This window comes from Erpetoichthys calabaricus, chromosome 15 (assembly GCF_900747795.2).
Source record: "Erpetoichthys calabaricus chromosome 15, fErpCal1.3, whole genome shotgun sequence".
Classification (NCBI taxonomy): Eukaryota; Metazoa; Chordata; class Cladistia; order Polypteriformes; family Polypteridae; genus Erpetoichthys; species Erpetoichthys calabaricus.
In genome coordinates, this window is record NC_041408.2 from 69,138,940 (window position 1) to 69,159,059 (window position 20,120).

General features: G+C 37.4%; 1 protein-coding gene across 1 annotated transcript in view; it reads right to left on the reverse strand.

Moving 5' to 3' along the window:
- fmn2b (formin 2b) overlaps window positions 1-20,120 on the reverse strand; it is a 293,106-nt gene that overhangs the window by 246,982 nt on the left and 26,004 nt on the right. Inside the window, exon 2 of the mRNA XM_028820569.2 lies at window positions 7,177-7,343. Within this exon, the coding sequence (XP_028676402.1) occupies window positions 7,177-7,343 (167 nt within the window). The remainder of the gene's footprint in view (window positions 1-7,176; window positions 7,344-20,120) is intronic.

The following is a 20,120-nucleotide window of genomic DNA, read 5'->3' on the forward strand; positions in this document are numbered from 1 at the left end:
CAAATGTCTGTTGTTGCAAAAAATATTGTCAAACAAAACACTTCAAGAAAATCCTCTTGTGCATGGCTGAGGAGAGCAGGAAGTTGGAGTGAGCTTTTGAATTAAAGTTCTACCTTCTCCATTATCTGTTTAACGTTAAAGCTGATTTACTGCTCTCTGGCAAAATTAACCGTATACAGTCTTAAGAAACTTCTAAACTAAAGCTGTAAAAATGGTATTTCACCTGTATTCAGTAACTAGAGGGGGTACGTTTTTTTGCACCCTTAACACTATACAATATTTGCAGTTATTGCTAAATATGAAATGCCAGTTTAATTGATTAATGACCAGCAACATTTTCTTTGTACTTGAGGATTTCTTGAAGTTCAAGCGAAGCAATTTAAAGAGGGAAGTACCCCATTTTGTTCTGAACATGCCTTTCAAGCATAGCATCATGGGGGAGTGGCACCATTCAACACAGAGGAGGGAATGAACAAACTGGATGATGAATAAAACATTTTTAATGACAGGTTGCTTAGGACAAGATAGTATCTTAGTCTATGGTGTACAGTGAAATTCGGACATGCATGTGAGACGAACATGCAACATACCATCACTGACTATAACCATGATACAAAAAGGAGTGAATAACAGCAGGTGCTGTAATGTTTTTAAAATATTGGAAGGGCTATATTTTCTGTTGTTCCAGATGACAGTTCAGTCTAGATCCAGTTTCCAATCCATTGGATTTACTCATACAGGTGTGGCAGATTGCTGGGGTCATTACCTGGCCGGGATGCCTAAAAGGACCAGAAGGTGGCAGGAATAGCTTCCGGGCCATGAGGGGTCAACCGCCCTGAAGCAGGAGAGGACCACGGGAGAAGAACAAAGAGCTTTTGGCCTGTTGGGACCCATGGCCACCGCCAGGGGGCGCCTCAAGCCTCGTATGACTTGGAAACAGTTACTTCCGCCACACTCGGTAAGATGGTGGAGGACCTGCCAGGGACGCCTGGAGTGCTTCCGGTGTAAAGGGCAGCACTTCCACCACACCAGGAAGTGCTGACGGACGGACGTCATCAGACACCTGGAGGACATCCGGGCAGGAATAAAAGGCGCCGCCTTCCTACAGTCTGGGAGCCAGAGTCGGGAGTGGGAGCAGGATGAAGCTCCCAGGAGGAGAATAGAGGCGGTCAATGACTGAGAAACAGACTTATTGGGGGTGATTATTGCTGAGTGCATTGTATGTAGTGTTGGGACTGTGTTTATTTATGATTAATAAACGTGTGCAATATATAAAGAAGTGGTTTTCGACTGGTGGTGTCCGGGCAAGTCTCACACAGGTCAGTAAAATGTTATTGTTTCAATAAACGCAATAATGATATTTGAAATGTATAGCAATAGGTGCCTAAACCTGTGAACTGGGGTTAGTAAAAAAAGTTACCAAAGGAGGTTAGGATCACGAAGGACATCTAGCTATAAACATTTCTGCTCCAATACCCCAAGGCAGGGAAATGGCCAAAATGGGCAAACCCAGAAAATGGCCATTGAACAAGCAGAGAGTGTTTTTCCAGTAAATACCTCTTGCATGTATACTGGTAACAGGTCTAAGAAGAGATTCTGAACCAAGGAATGTTCTCAGGCAGTACTACAAGTCTTTAATGAACAAAGAATGGTCCTTACTTATTGCATATTACCCTGTCCAATGTCCTAAACCAAAAATGCCAAGAAGTCCATTCAAAAAGAATGGGTTTTGGTCAATAATTATTTTTTATGTCACCATTCCCAATATAAAATCTCAAGATGCCTTACATCGGGGTATCCAACTTTGATACTGAAGGGCTGCAGTGGATGTAGATTTTCATTATAACCCTTTTCTTAAGCAGTGACCAGTTTTTGCTGCTAATTAACTTCTTTTGCCTTAATTGTAAGTGACTTGCTACTTAAGACTCGGACCGCTTAATTTTTTTTTTCCTGAATTAGCAGCCAAACAATAATGAGATAAACACAAGCCAACACATGACCAACTAACTTGTGTCTATGACATAATATTTGAAAATAAAGGCATCAGTAGTATTCATCTGCTCAGGTCACCAGAACATTTTGAAGGTACTATTAAAAAAATGAAAAATTTTGCTGTGGCAGAATGAGAGCACCAGCAAGCCATGGAATTAAATAACAGGTTTAATTAACAACAGAAAATGGCTTGTAATTAAGAAACTGGTTGGAATGAACTTGGTTGAAGTCTGAGACCCCCAACTTAGCTAGTCACTTCACATCTCATTCTTGTTTGTTCACCATTTAAGAAAAAAGATGCAATTTAGAGGACTGAGTGTTAAAACACAAGGCAATAAAAATGAAGGGAAAGCAGCCACTGATTAAGAAAGAGGCAAGAAGGAAAACCTGCGGTCACTGCAGCCTTTTCAGGATTGGAGTTGGACCACCCTGCTTTACATATTTAAATAACTCATTAGTCTTACTTCTTACAAGTTATATATATGGCTTTCCAGCTTTACTGCCATGGTTCAGACATTCAAGGAAATTTCTGACTGGCATTATGTAAAACGGGTGCAATATTTTTTCTTTTACTTAGATTCAGGAATTACGGTACTAATAACTTTAAAAAACTATAAAACAACATAAGCAAATAAAGTAATATATTGTTTACTTTTTTACAGATTGCATCCTATGGTAAATGAGGTGTCAATTGTTATGGTACTGGGCATCTAACAGAAAACAGCAGTATTAGAGTTACTGGTTTGAATCCCAGGCCAGTGAATGCACGTGGAGTTTAAATGTTCTCCAAACACCACTCCGGCCTTTTCTCTTGTGACTCCAGCATATCAAAAAGGAAGATGAATGACATTAACTGGCAACTCTAAACTGGGCCTCCATAAGTGAGTGGGTCCCACGGTGGACTGGTGCACTCTCCGTGGCTTGTTCCTGCATTGTATCCAATTATATGCTGGGATAAGCTTCAATCCCAGTGATCATTTAATGGATTAAAACAGACTCAAGAACAACAAATGGATGGATGGATGGATAGATAGAGCACTAAAATAAATCAAGCAGTTATATCTAACTGTTCTGTTGTATGAGTGCAAATGAAAATAGCCATGTTCTCATGGAGACTGTAAACATCTCATTCAAGATACAGGAATAAAAAAATAAAAAAAACAGAACTAAAAATCAGAAACATTTGCTTTGTTCATCTCCAAGAGACACACTAACCTGTATGGATTCAAACTTTAGGGATGTCTTCTGAACCGTCTGTTTAAGCTTCAGCAAAGCTAGATCAGAGCACGTCTCCTTCATTTTGCAGAACCTCTCTCTGTCGTTCACATCACGCCTGATCACTAACAACCCCTGGAAAATATTAGGCATCCTGCCCCGAGTACTATGCATCGTCTCCGAAGAATATGGCTCAGACTGATAAAAGTTTTTAATCCTTAGGTTCTTGACAAGCTCCATTACTGCAACAGATGCAGTCAACCTTATGCATTTTAATCAGTTTGCTCAGGTAGGCGGAAACGAGTGGCGGAGACAAATGGGAATGAAATAGCAAATGTACATGAAGTCACCCGGCTCCACAAAAATCCCACCTAATTTACGTTTCCTTGGTTTTACATCTACGTTATCAGAATTACCATATAAATGTTTTGCTCCTTGCTACTCCAGTCCACACACAAATTTAATCTGCTTACACAGCCAAAAGCTTCAAGAAAAAAGAAAAAAAAAAAAGTCATCCGCTTGCTCTGGAAGGAATAGCACTCCTTTTATTCTTCACTTTCAATAGATGCAGGAATAATTTTATTAACACAGAGTCACACATACAGTTCCTTGAAGTAGAAAACTGCATTAAATATACACAACCACAATTATATCTTTCTTTCTGGGAACTGGTAATAAAATGTAAAACTTTGTAGTCCTGATAGCCTTAGCGTCCATAACCATTTACCAAATGAATTGTGCAGTCATGCAGCTTATGACCTCCTCTCTGACTAGACATTCCTGAATGGTTTTATCAGTGTTTAAGGTGACCTGCCGGAAGAAAGATCACATTCTCTTTCTCTGCCCTGCCTTCACTCAGACAGAAAGCCGAGGCTGCTGAATAATTTAGATGGCAGCCTATACTGTAATATGGTAGCTCTTTCTTCATGTGTTAAGCATTGCTCAGCTACTGACATTTGATGTACTTCAAATACTTGTAAATATAGGAAACTGGTGGGGTTTTCTTCCTTCTCTAATCAGATACATTCAAAGGTCAGTATAAACATTATTATTTGACTGGCTGATCAGAGATGTACTGGAAAAATGTTCTTTTGAATACTAGAAATAAATTTTAAGAATTTTATACTACAGTACTAATTGCAAGAATATTTCATATCCAGAATAGGCTAGAGCAGGGGTTCTCAAAGTCAGACCTGAGGGCCCACGGTGGCTTCAGGTTTTTACTTCAACCAGATTCATAATCGGCGACAACTGATAAACACTGATCTCAATTAATTACCTGGTATTTTTTTTCTCTTCTATTATTCTACATTAAGAAAGCACAGCAGTATGATTTTTACATTTATAAGACATTTAGAAATCTTTCTGCTTTTGCTATAGATTTAAATGCTTAACTCTCTTTTGTTGCTTTTGTTATATTTTACCTTTTCTCTGTGCAGTTTGCTCCCTTCCTTGTATCTTAATAATGACAATTAAAAACAAGCAGAGCAGACACCCAGGCAAACAACACTGAATCATCAGGGGCTGCAACTACTTTAGCATCAGACCCACTAATTCGAAAACAATGGATTAAACATTTACAACACCCGGGAAAAATTGAAGTAACATCAAGATGAAAAGTATTGTTAAAAAGAAAAAAAAATACATTATTCCCATATAACTGTTTAGTACTTTTACATTTTTATTATTATTTTTTTTTTTTAAGCAAACCTAGTTTTCTAATTTCTGTACTGTTCCCAAAACACAAAATCTGGGCAATAACAGTTCACTTAATTAGCCCAGGATTCCAATTAAAAACAGAAGCTGGTTGGAACAAAAACCTGCAGCCACAGGGGGTCCCTGGACTGACTTTGAGAACCCCTGGGCTAGAGCACAAAAGAAATTTAAAAAACAAGTACATTAATTATTATTATTATTATTTATTATATTAAAAGCTACAGAAAAAGGAACCCATAATAGTGTAACACAGATTTCTGAGGAACCTGCGCACCATCTGACTCAATTAGAAGCCACTGACACAACTACTACTATAAAGCAATTAGAGGAGCGCTTACCACACGCAAACGGTCAACCAAATCCTGAATCAAATAACACTGGGAGATTCTAATGGGCGGGGCCACAAGTTCTGAAGTGTTACTCACATAATGAAGCGATAGAAATGAAATACAGTGCACACCTTGATATATATGTAAACAATCCAATCACATTCTGTGCTGGAAATGGTCACCTTCTTCTTGCAAACACAGATCGACATGACACACCACATTGGCAAAAGTATCCACAAGCATTGTAGGGGTGATGGCAGCAATTTCCTGCTCAATGTTTCGCTGTAATTGTTCCAGTGTAAGAGGCTTGCGCTTGTACACTTTTCCTTTCAGCACTCCCCAAAGGAAGAAATCTGGAGGTGGCAGGTTCAGTGAACAAGGTGGCCATAGTCTCTTTGAAATGACCCGATTGCCAAAAAACAATTGAATGTTGTGCCATGCTGCGAGCAGACATGTGACAGGTTACCCCATCTTGCTAGAAATATCCTTCACGGATCTCACCGTCATCCAGTTCATTCACAAATATTGTACATTTATCTGGGAATTCTGTGATCTTTATTTCATTTGGATTGCTTCATTATTAAGGCAGTAATACATCATAACTGGGGGGCCTGCCCATTAGAATCACCCCATAATATCAAATAAAGTATATAAAGCAGAAATCTGTATTCAGGAAGGTACCTAGATAATATATTAGGGTAACTTCGCTAATATGTAACCAAAGAAGCTAAGTGAACTCAACAGTCCCTAATCCTTTACAAAATCTTGTGTATGTAAATCCCTTTTGTTTCCTACTGTAGCTTATTCAGCAAGTTGCACAGTCTGACTGTTTATAAGCACACTCACTGTCAGTAGCATATCTGTAAACATAAGAGCACACTTTAATGCTGTATTTTTAACATGGACCCCTTTACGTGACATGGACTGCTACTTAAAACATCAAAGCTTTTAGTGAACTGTTTTTATATATAAGAAAGTGATAACTGTTTATACCAAAAACACTTGGTGTCAGTAAGCAACATAAGAGTCTTACTAAAGTTCCTCCTGGATCATTTAAAATAGTAGCCCAGAGTGCATTCAGTACACACATGTTGTTAATACACCATCAAATAGTGCATGGATTCTGATTGACTATCAGTTATGCAGTCAATATTTTTCTTTTTTTAGTTAAAGTTAATGCACTCACCACTAACATTAATCTGTAACAGACAGGCACTTAATTCTAGCCATCAAGTCGCTGTTCCGTATAACTAGCCTAATTATATACTCGGGTTAAATTTTAATGATTAGGAAGATGCACAGATCTTAGTTTTGAGTAAGCAAGATATGGTTCAGTGTACAACTTTTCTTTTACATGTTATTGGCCATAGAGACAACTAAGAGAAACTGCAGAAGTACAGTTTAGAAAACATATGGCAAAGACCTCTCCTGGGACAGAGCATTTATCATATTTTGTTAACTCTTTTATAACCTAATTATGACTTATCATTTAATAAATGAAAAATGCACGTGAAATTCCCACATCATGCCAGATCAAAGTACTCAATAAATTAATAAACTCAGAAAAGAAAACACAACTCCAAAAGCCCCTGTTCAAGTCATTAATTCAGCTTTCAAAGATGCAACGAACACAGTACATCTAAAAATGCCAGCATTCTAATCCATTAAAAGTTCACAAGCAACACATTTGCTCCTTGTGTAAACTCTTGTCTAAACTCGCCCCCATCTCATTTAGAAGAAAGCAACGTATTCACATAGATTCTGCTAGACCCCCAGTCTTTGAAGGCATCCATAAACAAATGTTAAAATTAATAAGAACTTAAAAATAAACATCTTCAATGCACACTGTACATTTCAAATTAAGCACCACAGCCTTAAAAGTATGTGGCAGCAAGCGTAAAAAAAAAAAAAAAGGCCTACTTACATCAAACTTAGGAGAAACTTGAGTCGTACTCCCACCATACTGTTCCCGAAAGCAATCACTAAATGGCAATAATAAGCCCATGGCTAAGATGCGTGAACAAAGCTTCTCTGCTTCCTCTTCAGGTGCATCCTTCTGCTGGCTGAAGAATTTTTCCAGCAAAGTTCGTCCTAGAAATAAATGCACATTGTTTAGTAGCAGTTAATGGATGCTTATATCTTTATTACACCTAAAATAAGGACTGTAAAGTTTCCTAAACATCCTTAGATTACAAAGTGTTGAGAATTCAATCAAATTCCACAGAGTAGCACACAATCAAATGGAGTCCATTACACGGACTAGTGCTTCATTCTCAGTGTGGCACTGTTTTCACTATTGTTAATTTTTTACATGTTTTAAATCATTCGCCCTTCCATAGCTGGAGCTAGAACAAGAGGAGCATGAAATAAAACATTTAACGGATTAACTGCATAAAATTAATATTTACAAAACACTCAAAGTATTCATTTAAATATTGCTAATATTCCAAATTGTCTTCTAAAAATGTAAATATGGGCAAACACTTCTTAAAACTAAACTCCATGCCTTCATCCCAAGTCTCTGCTTGCACTTCCACCTCCTTTTGTAGCCAAGCAGCAACCACCTGGAATAAAGTGTGTTCACAAATTCCTACTTTGTCACTTTTATTTCATTGAGCATATAAATCAATCAATAAGTCACATTATAAGTAATAAACCAGTCAAAAATAAAGTCAATAATACATTTCATCCCTTCTGCAATACAACCTTTATAATGAAAGCCTCACTGTGACTGCCTTCTTATTAGCCAAGTCAGAGTTTTTTATCTTCTTGCTTTGTAATTCTTAGGTGTGTTTGATGAGAGTCGTTCTTTACTATAATATTTCTATAGCTTCTGTAAAGGCTCAGTTTCCCCATAAGACAAAAAGTATCTACCTATAATCCAGATATTTATGTTTAAATTTGATCAGACTCATCATGCCATATTATGAACAGCACTAACAGATTCTTGCCAAATTTTGAAAAAAGATCTGCACCATCCCAAAGAGAAAACAGATTTCTTCTATCTTATATAAGGGACAATCCCATTGTTTTAGGAAGGGTGGATTTTAAGGATTATTGGGGATGAGAGATATGTCAATGTAATGTAGAAAATTCACGATAGTTTTTCAGTTGTATATTATCATTCCATCTGCTGTTACACCAACTCCAAATAATACTATTCACAGAACTGAAATGATCTTCCCCTCCCTGAAACGGTGTAGGGACGCTATTAAAATATACAGTATTACCTGTTCAAGACATACATTGGATGACAAGGTTCTCAGATTACATTTTATTTTAGATATATTTAAAATAATGAGTTGAAATAGGTGTGTTCAACGTACAAATTTAAAATGAACTACACCAAGCTTTACAAAGTTTAAACAAGAATGTATGATGTCGATAGCTGAATTCTACTTCTTATCCAAGATTCTTATTGAACACTGCTGTCCCAGTTATTGCCTAAATCATTTATGGGTGCACTTCTTCAAATAAGTGCATTGAGTTGGAAGTACTGTACAAGTCATCAGCATTACTAGCTAGTATAGCTTTAAGCACAGAAGCTGAACAGATTTCTTTTGATAAAATTAAAAAAAAAGTATTACACAGTATAAAGCATGGTTGTTTAAAAGATGCGTACACATTCTCTATGTAAAGGTCTCTGAAGGTTTTGATTGGCATTGTGTAACTTATATTAGAAACAGAATTTAAGCTGTCTCTTGACACAGAAAGAGCTTTTGTTTACTGCACTGCAAAAATTTGGGTTTGGTCTCAATATACTGTATGTGCTTAGGTAACAAAGCTACAAGCTTCCCTCAGTAACTGAAGTTATTAAAATGTTTGTAACAACTATGTCTTTGTAAGCAATTTTTTCCCCATGTTCTATGACGTGCTCAATGTAATTTCTGATCTACAAAAACACTTTTTTGTATCCCGTGAAATTGTTTTCATGCTGGGTGCTGCAAGCCTGTTTCCTCCTGAGAGATTAGTTCCATTAGCTCTGCAGAGATCCAAGTTCACCCACGGGTGTTTATGCGTACATGTGCAACTTGAACACTTCTGTGTAGTAATGGGCACTGGAGACTACAGCTTCTAACTGTCAGCATTAAAAGGAGTACTGCCCTTTTCCTTTTATACTTTCAGTTCAAGATTTTTCAATGTTATGCAGTGCCAGCAAGTGAAAAGTTATAGATAGTCCAGTAGTGTTTGCTTCCTTAAATGTACCAGTAATTTGGAGTAAAGAAAACATACCAATAAGCAGGAACATTTGGAGCACAAGACATTATGCTGATCAGGATGGGGCTTAGAGGCATATTGATCTGCACACAATGCAGAGTAGGACAGCCAGATGGCATTCAATTTGAAAAAGTCACCAAGGAAGCCTTAGGGATATTTCCACAATTTTATTATTATGATGTATCCTTTGTCTGTCAGTTCCTTACTGTTAACACTTAGCAGAGCCAGATAAAGCACTGCCCATTGTAACATGTAAATGAACACTTCTTGTTGTTTAACACGGATTTCTTTCAAATAACAGCAGGTAGTTTCCTATTTACCAACTCCTGAACACTAGAAGTTTACATCTTTTAATGTAAAGAAGTGCTAGACTGCAGTCACAGTCAATAGACTCTCACTGCGGACCTCCAGAGATTCACCCCATTGAGGAGGCTGTTGCTTTATATTACACATCAGTGATAACAACTGGTTGCACTATGGTTCAGATTACAGCTGGGGAAGGGTTATCGGACTCAAGACAAGTAAACCAAGAGACAAAAATCTGCAATCCAATTGGCTGTGCAGAGGAGGTATTGAAATGTGCAGCTGCTGAGGTCTGTAGCTGGACCCATCTTGTCAAGCTGACTTGGAAAGAGTGCCTTTCAGTGTCACAAATATTTAATTTGTATGCATTTTAAATAGGCACAGCAAATAAAATAATGCATAGGACATTTTCATTTAAGGATATGCATAATTTAGACGACTTTCTTCCTCTATCGTTTGTTAGACTAACGTTATCTCATACGTAATGTAAATCTTCAACCCACACCCACAATACATATAACTTCAGGCAGGATGGGTTTGTAAGGTAACATTTCACTCGCACCTACAGAAATCTTGCAGACACCCACTGGACTGAACCTGCACCCACATCCAAGGACAACTAATTCCAGCCCAGGTGCTTCTGGTCAAAGAAACCACACAACTCTATCTCATGTCAGAAAAAAAAAGAATCAGACGGGGCTGTATAGTATAACCAATGCTTTTAGCAACTGCTGTTAACACCCTGTCTATTGTTCTCGATAAGCAGTCAGAGAAAAGCGGGCATTACATGGGGAGGAAGTGGACAGCCGATGTCTCTCTCATGGTACTTCATAGTATGGGTTGAAATTAATCATTGTCGCTTGTATTACATCTGTTGGATGAATTAAGTATGAGCATACTTTTCCCAGTGAACAGTCTTACAAGTCGGACTAAATTAATATATTTGTCACTGACTGACTCACAACAGATTAAAAACACCCAATATTTGCAGCATAACATTCTATGACATGCTTACTCCAATTTAGGGTTGGGGTGGCCTTAACAAATCTTGGTAGCTTTGAATGAAAGTTAGAAAAACAATCCTGGATAACAAATCCAAGAGGCTAACGCATCACAGGAAAACAACGATCTATGCCATTTTTTTTTTTAATAAGATGATGGAAATCATCAAATGACATGTTAGTAGATGGTCATTTTGTTTAGCTCACTTTAGCTGGGAGAAATCATATTCTTCAAATTAATATCCTTCTTAAGGGTTTACATTTTTTCTGGCACCACCCAAATATAGGTATTTTTATACTAAGGAAGGAGAGAGAAAGTAATGAAACCATATCTTGATCAAAGTCATCAATATCTTGAATTACTTGCCAGTTTACTAGTAGTCCGGTGGTGTATCATTCCTCAAAATATGGTACCAGTGTAGAAGGACAAGTTACGTTCACTTACTCTCAGCCATACAGGATGGTTCATTTAAGAAACAAACATATGCTTTGGAGTTTGCATGTTTAGTTTCATTTATTCATTTCCTGAACCTTGCTTTTCCATTCGAGAGTGGCAGGCTGCAGAAGCCCACTATTCACAAGACAGTGCTAGTTAATCAATATCCAAATGCATCCACACACACAGACTGAATCAAAAAGGTATCCACTTAACTTTACAATCCTATGTTTGGGGTGCACAAGGAGAGACCATGGTACCCAAAAGAAAACTGACAAACACACACACACACAGGGCTGATGTACAGTCTCTGTTGACTGGGAAGAAAACAGACAGATACCCTATAGCTTTACTATTAAAAATGTATGCACAGTTAAAGATATTTCAAGTTTAACAATTTTAACAAATTGTATATGAGAGGTGTCATAACATTTACCATTTTTACTTAAGTTTAGCTTGCTGTTAAGCAAGTATAAGATTGCTGCAAAGCTTTATTAGATGGTAGTGGACATGTCTGTGAGTTGCACTGCAGTAAAACTAAACTGTTCTTGATTGTTTTAGCAAGGCATTAACAATCTTCTGAGGCACTTTTACAGCAGCATCACTCTTAAGACAGACTTGTGGTTGCAAAGGCATTCTAAAACAGGATTAATTATTTAAACTGATGTTTGCAAATAAATTTGCATTTCTTTTATAATTATGTCTGGCACAGTTAAAATGCAAAGTAAGGAAGCAGGAGAAATGAGACCTCGTGTGTGTGTGTGTGTGTGTGTGTGTGTGTGTGTGTGTGTGTGTATATATAAATATACACACACACACACACACACACACACACACACACACACCATTCCTACTTCAGATTACTAAATCACTTTCTATTTTGTCAGCAGATGTGTTCTTAAAGGAAATTAACAAAATAAGTGAGGCAGAGAACAAACACTCTTTATGATAAAGCCTGGGGCAGGACCCACTCCAGTCATCTGAGACAGTTTTAAGGAAGCACATTGTCGTGCAACATCCCAATTATGGATATTTTACTTCCGTAAAACAGTTTATTTTTCTACTACCATTAATTTTACTTGATGCATGTAAAATGGGGCTTAATCAAGAGCAATTTCTTTTAATCAATCAATTTATCTGGTTAGTTATGTAATTTTACCCAATCTCTCTCTCGCTAACAGAGATTTCTTTCTCCTCTTTTTAAGGGATTTTATTATTAAAAGAGTACTACAGCACAGATTCTCTTACTAATTTAGTAAAATTACATGTGTTTTGATGTTTAAAAAAATAAGTTTCTCGCTTCACAACATTCCTCTTACATGTTGGCAGACTAATAAAACAGTAAATAAATACAGAAAAAATACTGCATAGAAATCATGGTATACTGTCCATCCCACTCATGCCATAGTTTACGGCCCATTATATAAACTGGCCTACTTTCATTTAAAACCACTGGTAAGGTTTTTACTTCAAACTAAAATCCATGATGTAAAGACTGCAGTTTAGTATTAAGGGTCATGATCCAGCCAGATCTTATCTCAACACCTCAGCAGTTAACAAGAACAAAAGCATGTCAAGCTGTATGCTAGTCCCACAATGCTTAAAACCAGTGTAAAATCAAGCTAATGGCTTGTGTTTGAAATGTAAGAGGAATTAAATGTTACATTCTAGGCAAATTCATTTGGAACTAGGTTGAAGAAACAAAAAATTAAAACGATGAGATAGAAGAAGGATCTGCTGTTCTACACGGCCAGCCTGACATCTCAAGTACTATATTCCACGTTGGGTAGCTGGCATACTAATGAAATTGTTTCTATGATGGACAATCTAGATCTTACTACTATTGAACTGTCATGGTTATTAGTTTTAACAAAAAAAAATTAAAAACACACACACACACACTTTCACAAGCAACTAAACTTGGAAGGGTGTTGTGGAGGGAGAGTTTAAGCAAAATGACTGGTCACCAATAAAATTCTTAGAGGTGCTGTCACATAGTTGAAGTTGACAAAATGTTTGTGTAGCTGACAAGGTCTAATAGGATTGTTAGGAAAAATACCCGAAATACAAAATTTACTGCGTAAATTCTGTAATGGAAATGCAATTCTTTAAAAGAGTCAGAATGACAAAATGTCACCAGAACCTTACTGCATAAAAAGCAAACAAACTTAAAAGAATATTTATCTGAACCAAAATACATTATTGGATAGCAGCATTTAATTAGTTCAAGAAAATTAGTACAAAGCAGAACATAAGCAGCTGCAGGCTGTAATGCATCATGAAGTCATTCATACCAGTAGCAAAACCTATGATTTTTCACATGATCAGCAGATTATATATATATATATATATATATATATATATATATATATATATATATATATATATAATAATAATAATATTATATATATACACACACACACACACACACACACACACACACACACACACACACAGCACCAACTTCTACATAATGCCAAAGGCTTTTGGCAAATAGTTTGTAATAATATAACAGTTTTGCTTGAGAAGTTGGGACAAATTTGCCAATATTGATAAGGAGCAAAAACAATTGTCTGAATTGAACGCAGTAATGGTTTCCATCTGAAGCACAACAGAATTACTTAAGAGGACTAGTAGAAGTAAGAAATGCCATCTCAATTAAATTCTGCCCTCATTGTCTAAATCCATTTAACTTAAGTCAAAGTGACCATTATAAAGTACATCAGGCACTGGGAAAAACAGTAATAAATGTTATAATGGCCACTCTCATTTTTTCTACCTGCTTATCCAATACAGAGCATAAGAATCAATGCCTGTTTTCTGCAGCTACAAGCATTGGAAACATTACTAGTGTGTACAAAATGGGGGACTCTCAAGACATACCTAAATTCACAATAAAAGTCAATGAGGCCAAAATCATAATGTGTGATTTTCTTTAATGTATGTTGAAGAAAAAAAAAATCTGGATTTATTAGCTAAAGTAAAGAACACAAAGATGTGGAACCCCTGGGGTAACAAAGTATAAATGAAATGCCCCACTGGGCCTAACTATGCAGGACATGCACTATTGTCAGGCCGAGTTTAACTTAAAAATCCAATTTGAGCTAAAGATATCAAGGGTCACCAATCACCTTTGGAATTTCTGGGACCCTCCACCAAGCTCTACCTCTATCAGCCACATTAAACCCCCAATCATCGACCTCAGCGATCAACAGCTGCCACGCAATGCCCAGGTCATCCACCCACTACAAATGGGGAGAAGGAAGCCACATATAAAAAAAATTAAAAAAAAATTGGATTACTCTGCTGCAATGAGAAGTTAATGTTCCATTCACAACCAGTCTATCTATTACATTACCATCCCTAAAGTACTTAACTTCCATAGTTAAGGAAGACAGCATGCCCTAGTGTTGATGATCCAGTTACAATGGCAAAGGTACACAAATGGCCACTGCTATTGTCTGTCTATCTGCAAAGATCTGTCCAATTTCTGTTTCACACTGCAGTAAAGTGAACGTGGTTCTGGTCCCTAGAGGGTCCTTCTCGACACCAATCCTTGGCACAGATAAAGCCGTTCAAACATACTCACACACAGTGGGCAATTTAAAACATGCCTTTTATCGGTTTTAACAAGATAAATATAAATGTAGTTCATGATGCTCTCAGATACACTTAGTACTAGGATGTTGTACTGTGTTAGCCATTATGAATGTAGTGAGAAGTCAAGCAAAATGACACCTTTTATTTAGCCAATAAAAGGTGTCATTTGCTTGACTTCTCAGATACACTTAAAAACAGTAGACTATTAGTTATATACATCACCCAGGAAAACTAAAGTAATTTAGCATGTCCAATACATCATGGCTGATTTAATAAAAATAAAAAAAAAAAACTGAAGAAATAGTTTACAACTCAAAAAGATGGACATTTTGGAACAAAACAAAGTACAGAGGTTGTCTGCTGATGTTATGGTATACATTCTACTACTCCAGACCATGGAGTTATTCCATGAAGCACAATTATGATATTGAGACTTAGCTGAGAAAGGTTCACTTTAACAAGCCTCAATTGGTTTTACAGATGCAAAAAGTTTCTTGTTAACTCAATACAGGTTTAGACAATCCATGATTATACACACACTCATGATATTTAAGCACAAACAACTGTCAAGAACACTTATCAGAGTTCAAAAAGAGACAGACAAGAGTGCATCCTATATAGACCAACCTGTCTGCCTGCGGCTTTAAGTGTGAAGTTGAGAGAATACATGGTGCATCATGGCATAACATGGAAAAAGGTAGTTTTACTTAATTGATGTAAAATGGGAGAACATATAACAGCAGTCGAACAAGAAATTAAACTGGATTTATAATTACATAACAATGTCTCCTCAATTAAAAAAAAAAAAAAAAAAAAAAAAAAACCAGAGAGAAGCTTAATGGCAGTCTCTAGCGGACTGATGACCTTTTCTGAATTCGCTCATTGCACAATTAAAATTGTTAATGGCATTATTCACATTTACAAAGAGCCTCTCTATAAATTGCCCAGTTGGACTGCAGATGTACTAGTTTGTCAAACACTTAAAAAAATGATGTATTCAGCAGCAATGTGTAGCGCTATCATCAAGCTGAGGAAGCTACACATAGGAAAAACTACGGAACCAGATGGAATCAGTCCTGGAGTTCTTAAGGCCTTTGCTGACCAACTTTGTGGTGTCCTCTGTCACCTGTTCATTCTGTCCCTAAGACTTCAGAACGGCCCCTGCTGTGGAAAACATCTTGCATTGTTCCTGTTCCAAAGTAGGGAGGCGCCTTTTCACCTAATGACTACAGACCAGTGGCACTTATGTCTCACATCATAAAGACCTTTGAGAGGCTGCTCCTGGACTATATGAATCATTTTGTGATAAACCAACTGGACCCACTGGACTTTGCCTATCGGACAATGACTGGAGTGGAGGATGCAATCATCTATCTGCTTCACAACGCTTATTCTTACCTGCACAAGGCTGGCTGCAACGTGAGGATTATGCTTTTGAATTTCTCCAGGACCTTCAATACCATCCAGACATTACTGTTAAGGGGTAAAGTTCAGAGATATGCAGGTGGATGATCCTATGGGGTCCTCAATAATGGACTCTCCGTTGGGCAGACCACAGTTTGATACACAAGGACTGCTTTTCTGATACGGATGTGAATGACACTGGAGCACCACAAGGAACAGTCCTAACACCTCTCCTCTTCACTCTGTACACGTCAAACAAATATAAACACCAAGCCATGCCACTTGCAGAAATTCTCAGATGATTCTGCACTTATGGGGTATATCAATAAGGGGCATGAGACAGATTGCAGGAGTCAGGTGGAGAACTCTGTTTCTTGGTCCAAAGAGAATTGTCTGCATCTTAACATAAGGAACTGCTTATTGACTTTTACCACACCAAAGAGCATCTATGCCCAGACACCATTCAGGGAGTGTATGTAGAGGTGTAGCGGTCTTACAAGTATTTGGGGGGGGTAAACATCAATGACAGGCTGGACTGATGTGGGAATACAGAGGAACTATAAGAAAAGGCAAAGCAGGCTCTTTTTCCTTAGGAGACTGTGCCCCTTTAATATAGGAAGCGACATCCTTCACATCTTGTACAACTCTGTGATGGCCAGTGTAATTTTCTACACTGTAGTGTGCTAGGCTGGCAACATCATTTCAAGAGAGACCCCAAAAATCAACAACCTAATTAAAAGGGCTGGTTCAGTTATAGGACGCACTTTGGACCCTCTGGAGTTAGTAGTAAAGAGGAGAATTAAAAGAAAACTGAGTGCCATTATGAACAATACTGCACATCCTTTTTCTGACACACTAACACTGTGGACTTTCAGCCAACAAATTATGCACCAAAACCGTGTCAAGAAACTCTACTTTGGCTGCTTTATACCAACAGCAATATGTCTGCATTGTGCCTCACTGTGACTGACAGCCAAATCTGAACTTCTCTTTTTAATTTACATCCTTTATAGACATTCTGGTGTGTTTTCAGACTAAAGTGTGTGTGTATATTTATTTACTTGTCTCCCTATGTATGTACGTATGTATGTATCTATACAGCTTCTGTAAAAAGCCAAAATTCCCCTGGAGACAAAAAGTTCTAAGTGAATTATATACTGCACGAAAACATGCTAGAGAATTACAATTCATATTGTACATTGACTTGAAAATAGTTACTGCTCATTTAGCAACCAAAAAGATGCAGATTCTGCCACTGGTGGGATGGGCAACTTTGAATGTCACTCCTACTATGGAGTTTACCCTCATCTGAATGGCTGATGGCACAGTAAGACTTAGGAGTGGAGTTCTGTACCAGTCCAAAATCGAAACAAAATTTATCACACTCAAGTTAAACAGGTAGTGATTAAAAAAATGTAACTTCTATAAAGTAAAGGACTAAAATTTCAAGTCTTACATCCAGTGCCATGATGACACCTGAAGCCTAAAAGACAAGGGAATGTCACCAACAATCCACATCCAAACAGCACCTTCTAGAAAAATTGGTGAGCTTTGGATCTTCCCAAGACTTCGAATAATCATATTGGCTATTTAAATAATAGACTCAATCTACAATGTGCATCTGATGGCTGGTGTATCACTGTTCAGTCTTTTAGCAGCAGACTTCCAGGACTTAAATCAGCGCTACTGTTAATTCAGTGCTTCCTGACTAAGGGTGAGGCACTGGCACATTCAGGGTATGGAACTGAATATAAAATGTTCCATAGAATTCGGTTTTAATTTACTATATTGGAAATGCTCAAATAGTTAACAACAAAAAATAATGGACTCCTATATTTATTTGCCTCAAGATGTAGAGAGAAAGAAAATGCACTGGAAAGCGGTCTCTGTGTACATATAGTAAGTGACCAAATGGTAACCACTGCAGTAGGTAATAAGTGGCCTCTGTTTATTGGTTCAATCAGTTATCCATTTCATTAGCACTCTAACTCTGAAACACTATGATCATAAAAGCAATGATCCAAAAAGGTCACAGAACACACAGAGTGTAGAGTAAGGACAAAACACAACCCTAATCTGATCAAGCAGAGGGCTAGGTAAACAAGAGCACCTTTAACATAAAAGCATTCAAAGAAACCGATGACGTAGGTAAACATTTGCTGGGCAGTACATCTCTGCCACTCCACATTTATTCTCAGAAACCATACACAGTATAAATGTAGCTGGTCGGTGTAGAAGCTTGTGGATGCCTCAAGTTGAGCATATTTTGTCAGAATATAAAGAGTCATATCAAAGTAGTTTCAGTTTACCTGCATGCAAGTGCCTACTGCATCATCAAACCGTTTATTTTTAGAACTGCAGCACTACTGTATATGAATAAAGCAATAGTATGGAAATAACTGGATCTCTACAGAAATGCTGCAAACTAGTGATTCTGACTCCTGGTCAATTGAATAGCAAAGCATAAAACTAGTGCGTACTTTAGTAAAATAAAAATGAAGTGTACACATCTCCCTGTTTACAAAGTGGGAACCAATGACCCAGTCTTTAATTTTAATAAATAACAAATCCTAAACTGATATTTTGTTCCATATAACATTTAACTGCTGTTAAATTAGTGTTTCTACATCTGTTGCTCGTATATCTCTACATGTATCTATAAATGCAACACTGTTTATTTAATGTTACAAAATCTTAAGGGGGGGGGGGAAGTAATATTCAAATACTCCAGGAGATGTAATTAATCTGTTTTAGACACCCCAAAAATGTAGGAGGAAAACACCACATACTGTAGATTACTGTATAAGGAGAACATGACAACTCTGTGTAGCCAGTGACCAGGCCAAACTAGTCAATTCAAATTTGTTTTATTGTAATATTAATTTTACTCTTGTACCCAAGCAGAAATGAAAATAAGCAAAAAAAATGATAGGTTCAAATCCCGTGTGACCATGAGCAAGTCACTTGACCTGCCTGTGTGCCAATTGGAAACCAAAAGAAATGTAACCAATTGTATCATAAATGTAAGTCGCCTTGGATAAAGGCATCAGTCAAATATGTAAATATAGGTTTCAATATGCAAATATACTTGCAAGTTCCGACCATGTTATTTAAAATTTCAGCAAGCTTATGTTTGGATGACTACACTGTAGGGATGCACGATATACCATAACTGAAAAGATACCAATTTTAAAACAGTACAATACCAGCATGTTCTTAATTTCGGTACCGGAAGTAAATTGCAGTTTTCAATCCCCTCACACTCACCCCAGTCTTCAATAAAATATATGCATCACGTCTAGCTTGATTCATCAAGTGGAACTCCCACTCTCACTCTTTGAATGCATGTATTAATATAAATGCCAACCCCCCAAATGCCTCGTTGTATTGATTTGCAGAGTGTTGAAAGGCAGGGAGGCGTGTGACTGTGCAGCAGAGCAGGTAGACTGCTTGAGTTATTTATTATCTGTGTCTGTACCATTTTGCTACTATTTCTAAATTTTGAAAGCTGGTTACAATGAAATCAAATATTTGAATACCACTATTACTACACTGTTGCAAGCAGGCTGTAAAGTAGCAGGCTGCTAGTACTGCACAAATGGAGGCACACATTTATTGTAGTGGTAGGCTCTTTGTGCATGACAGCTGACAACCAATGAATGCTCACCCAGAAGTACAATTCTTGTAATGCAGCAATGGGGGCATTTGGGACCTCACAAGCAGAAGAGAACCTCATCTGCTTGTTGTCTTGCGTTTTATGTACCACGACAGAATGGAAAGAAGGAAAGAGAGAACAGATTGCTGCTTAACTTGCTGTATCGTTAACCCTTCGTGGAGCACCAACTTCGTAAGGCAGCACACTACTGGCTACCACAAAAAGGGGCGCGCAAGACTGTGCTAGAAGGT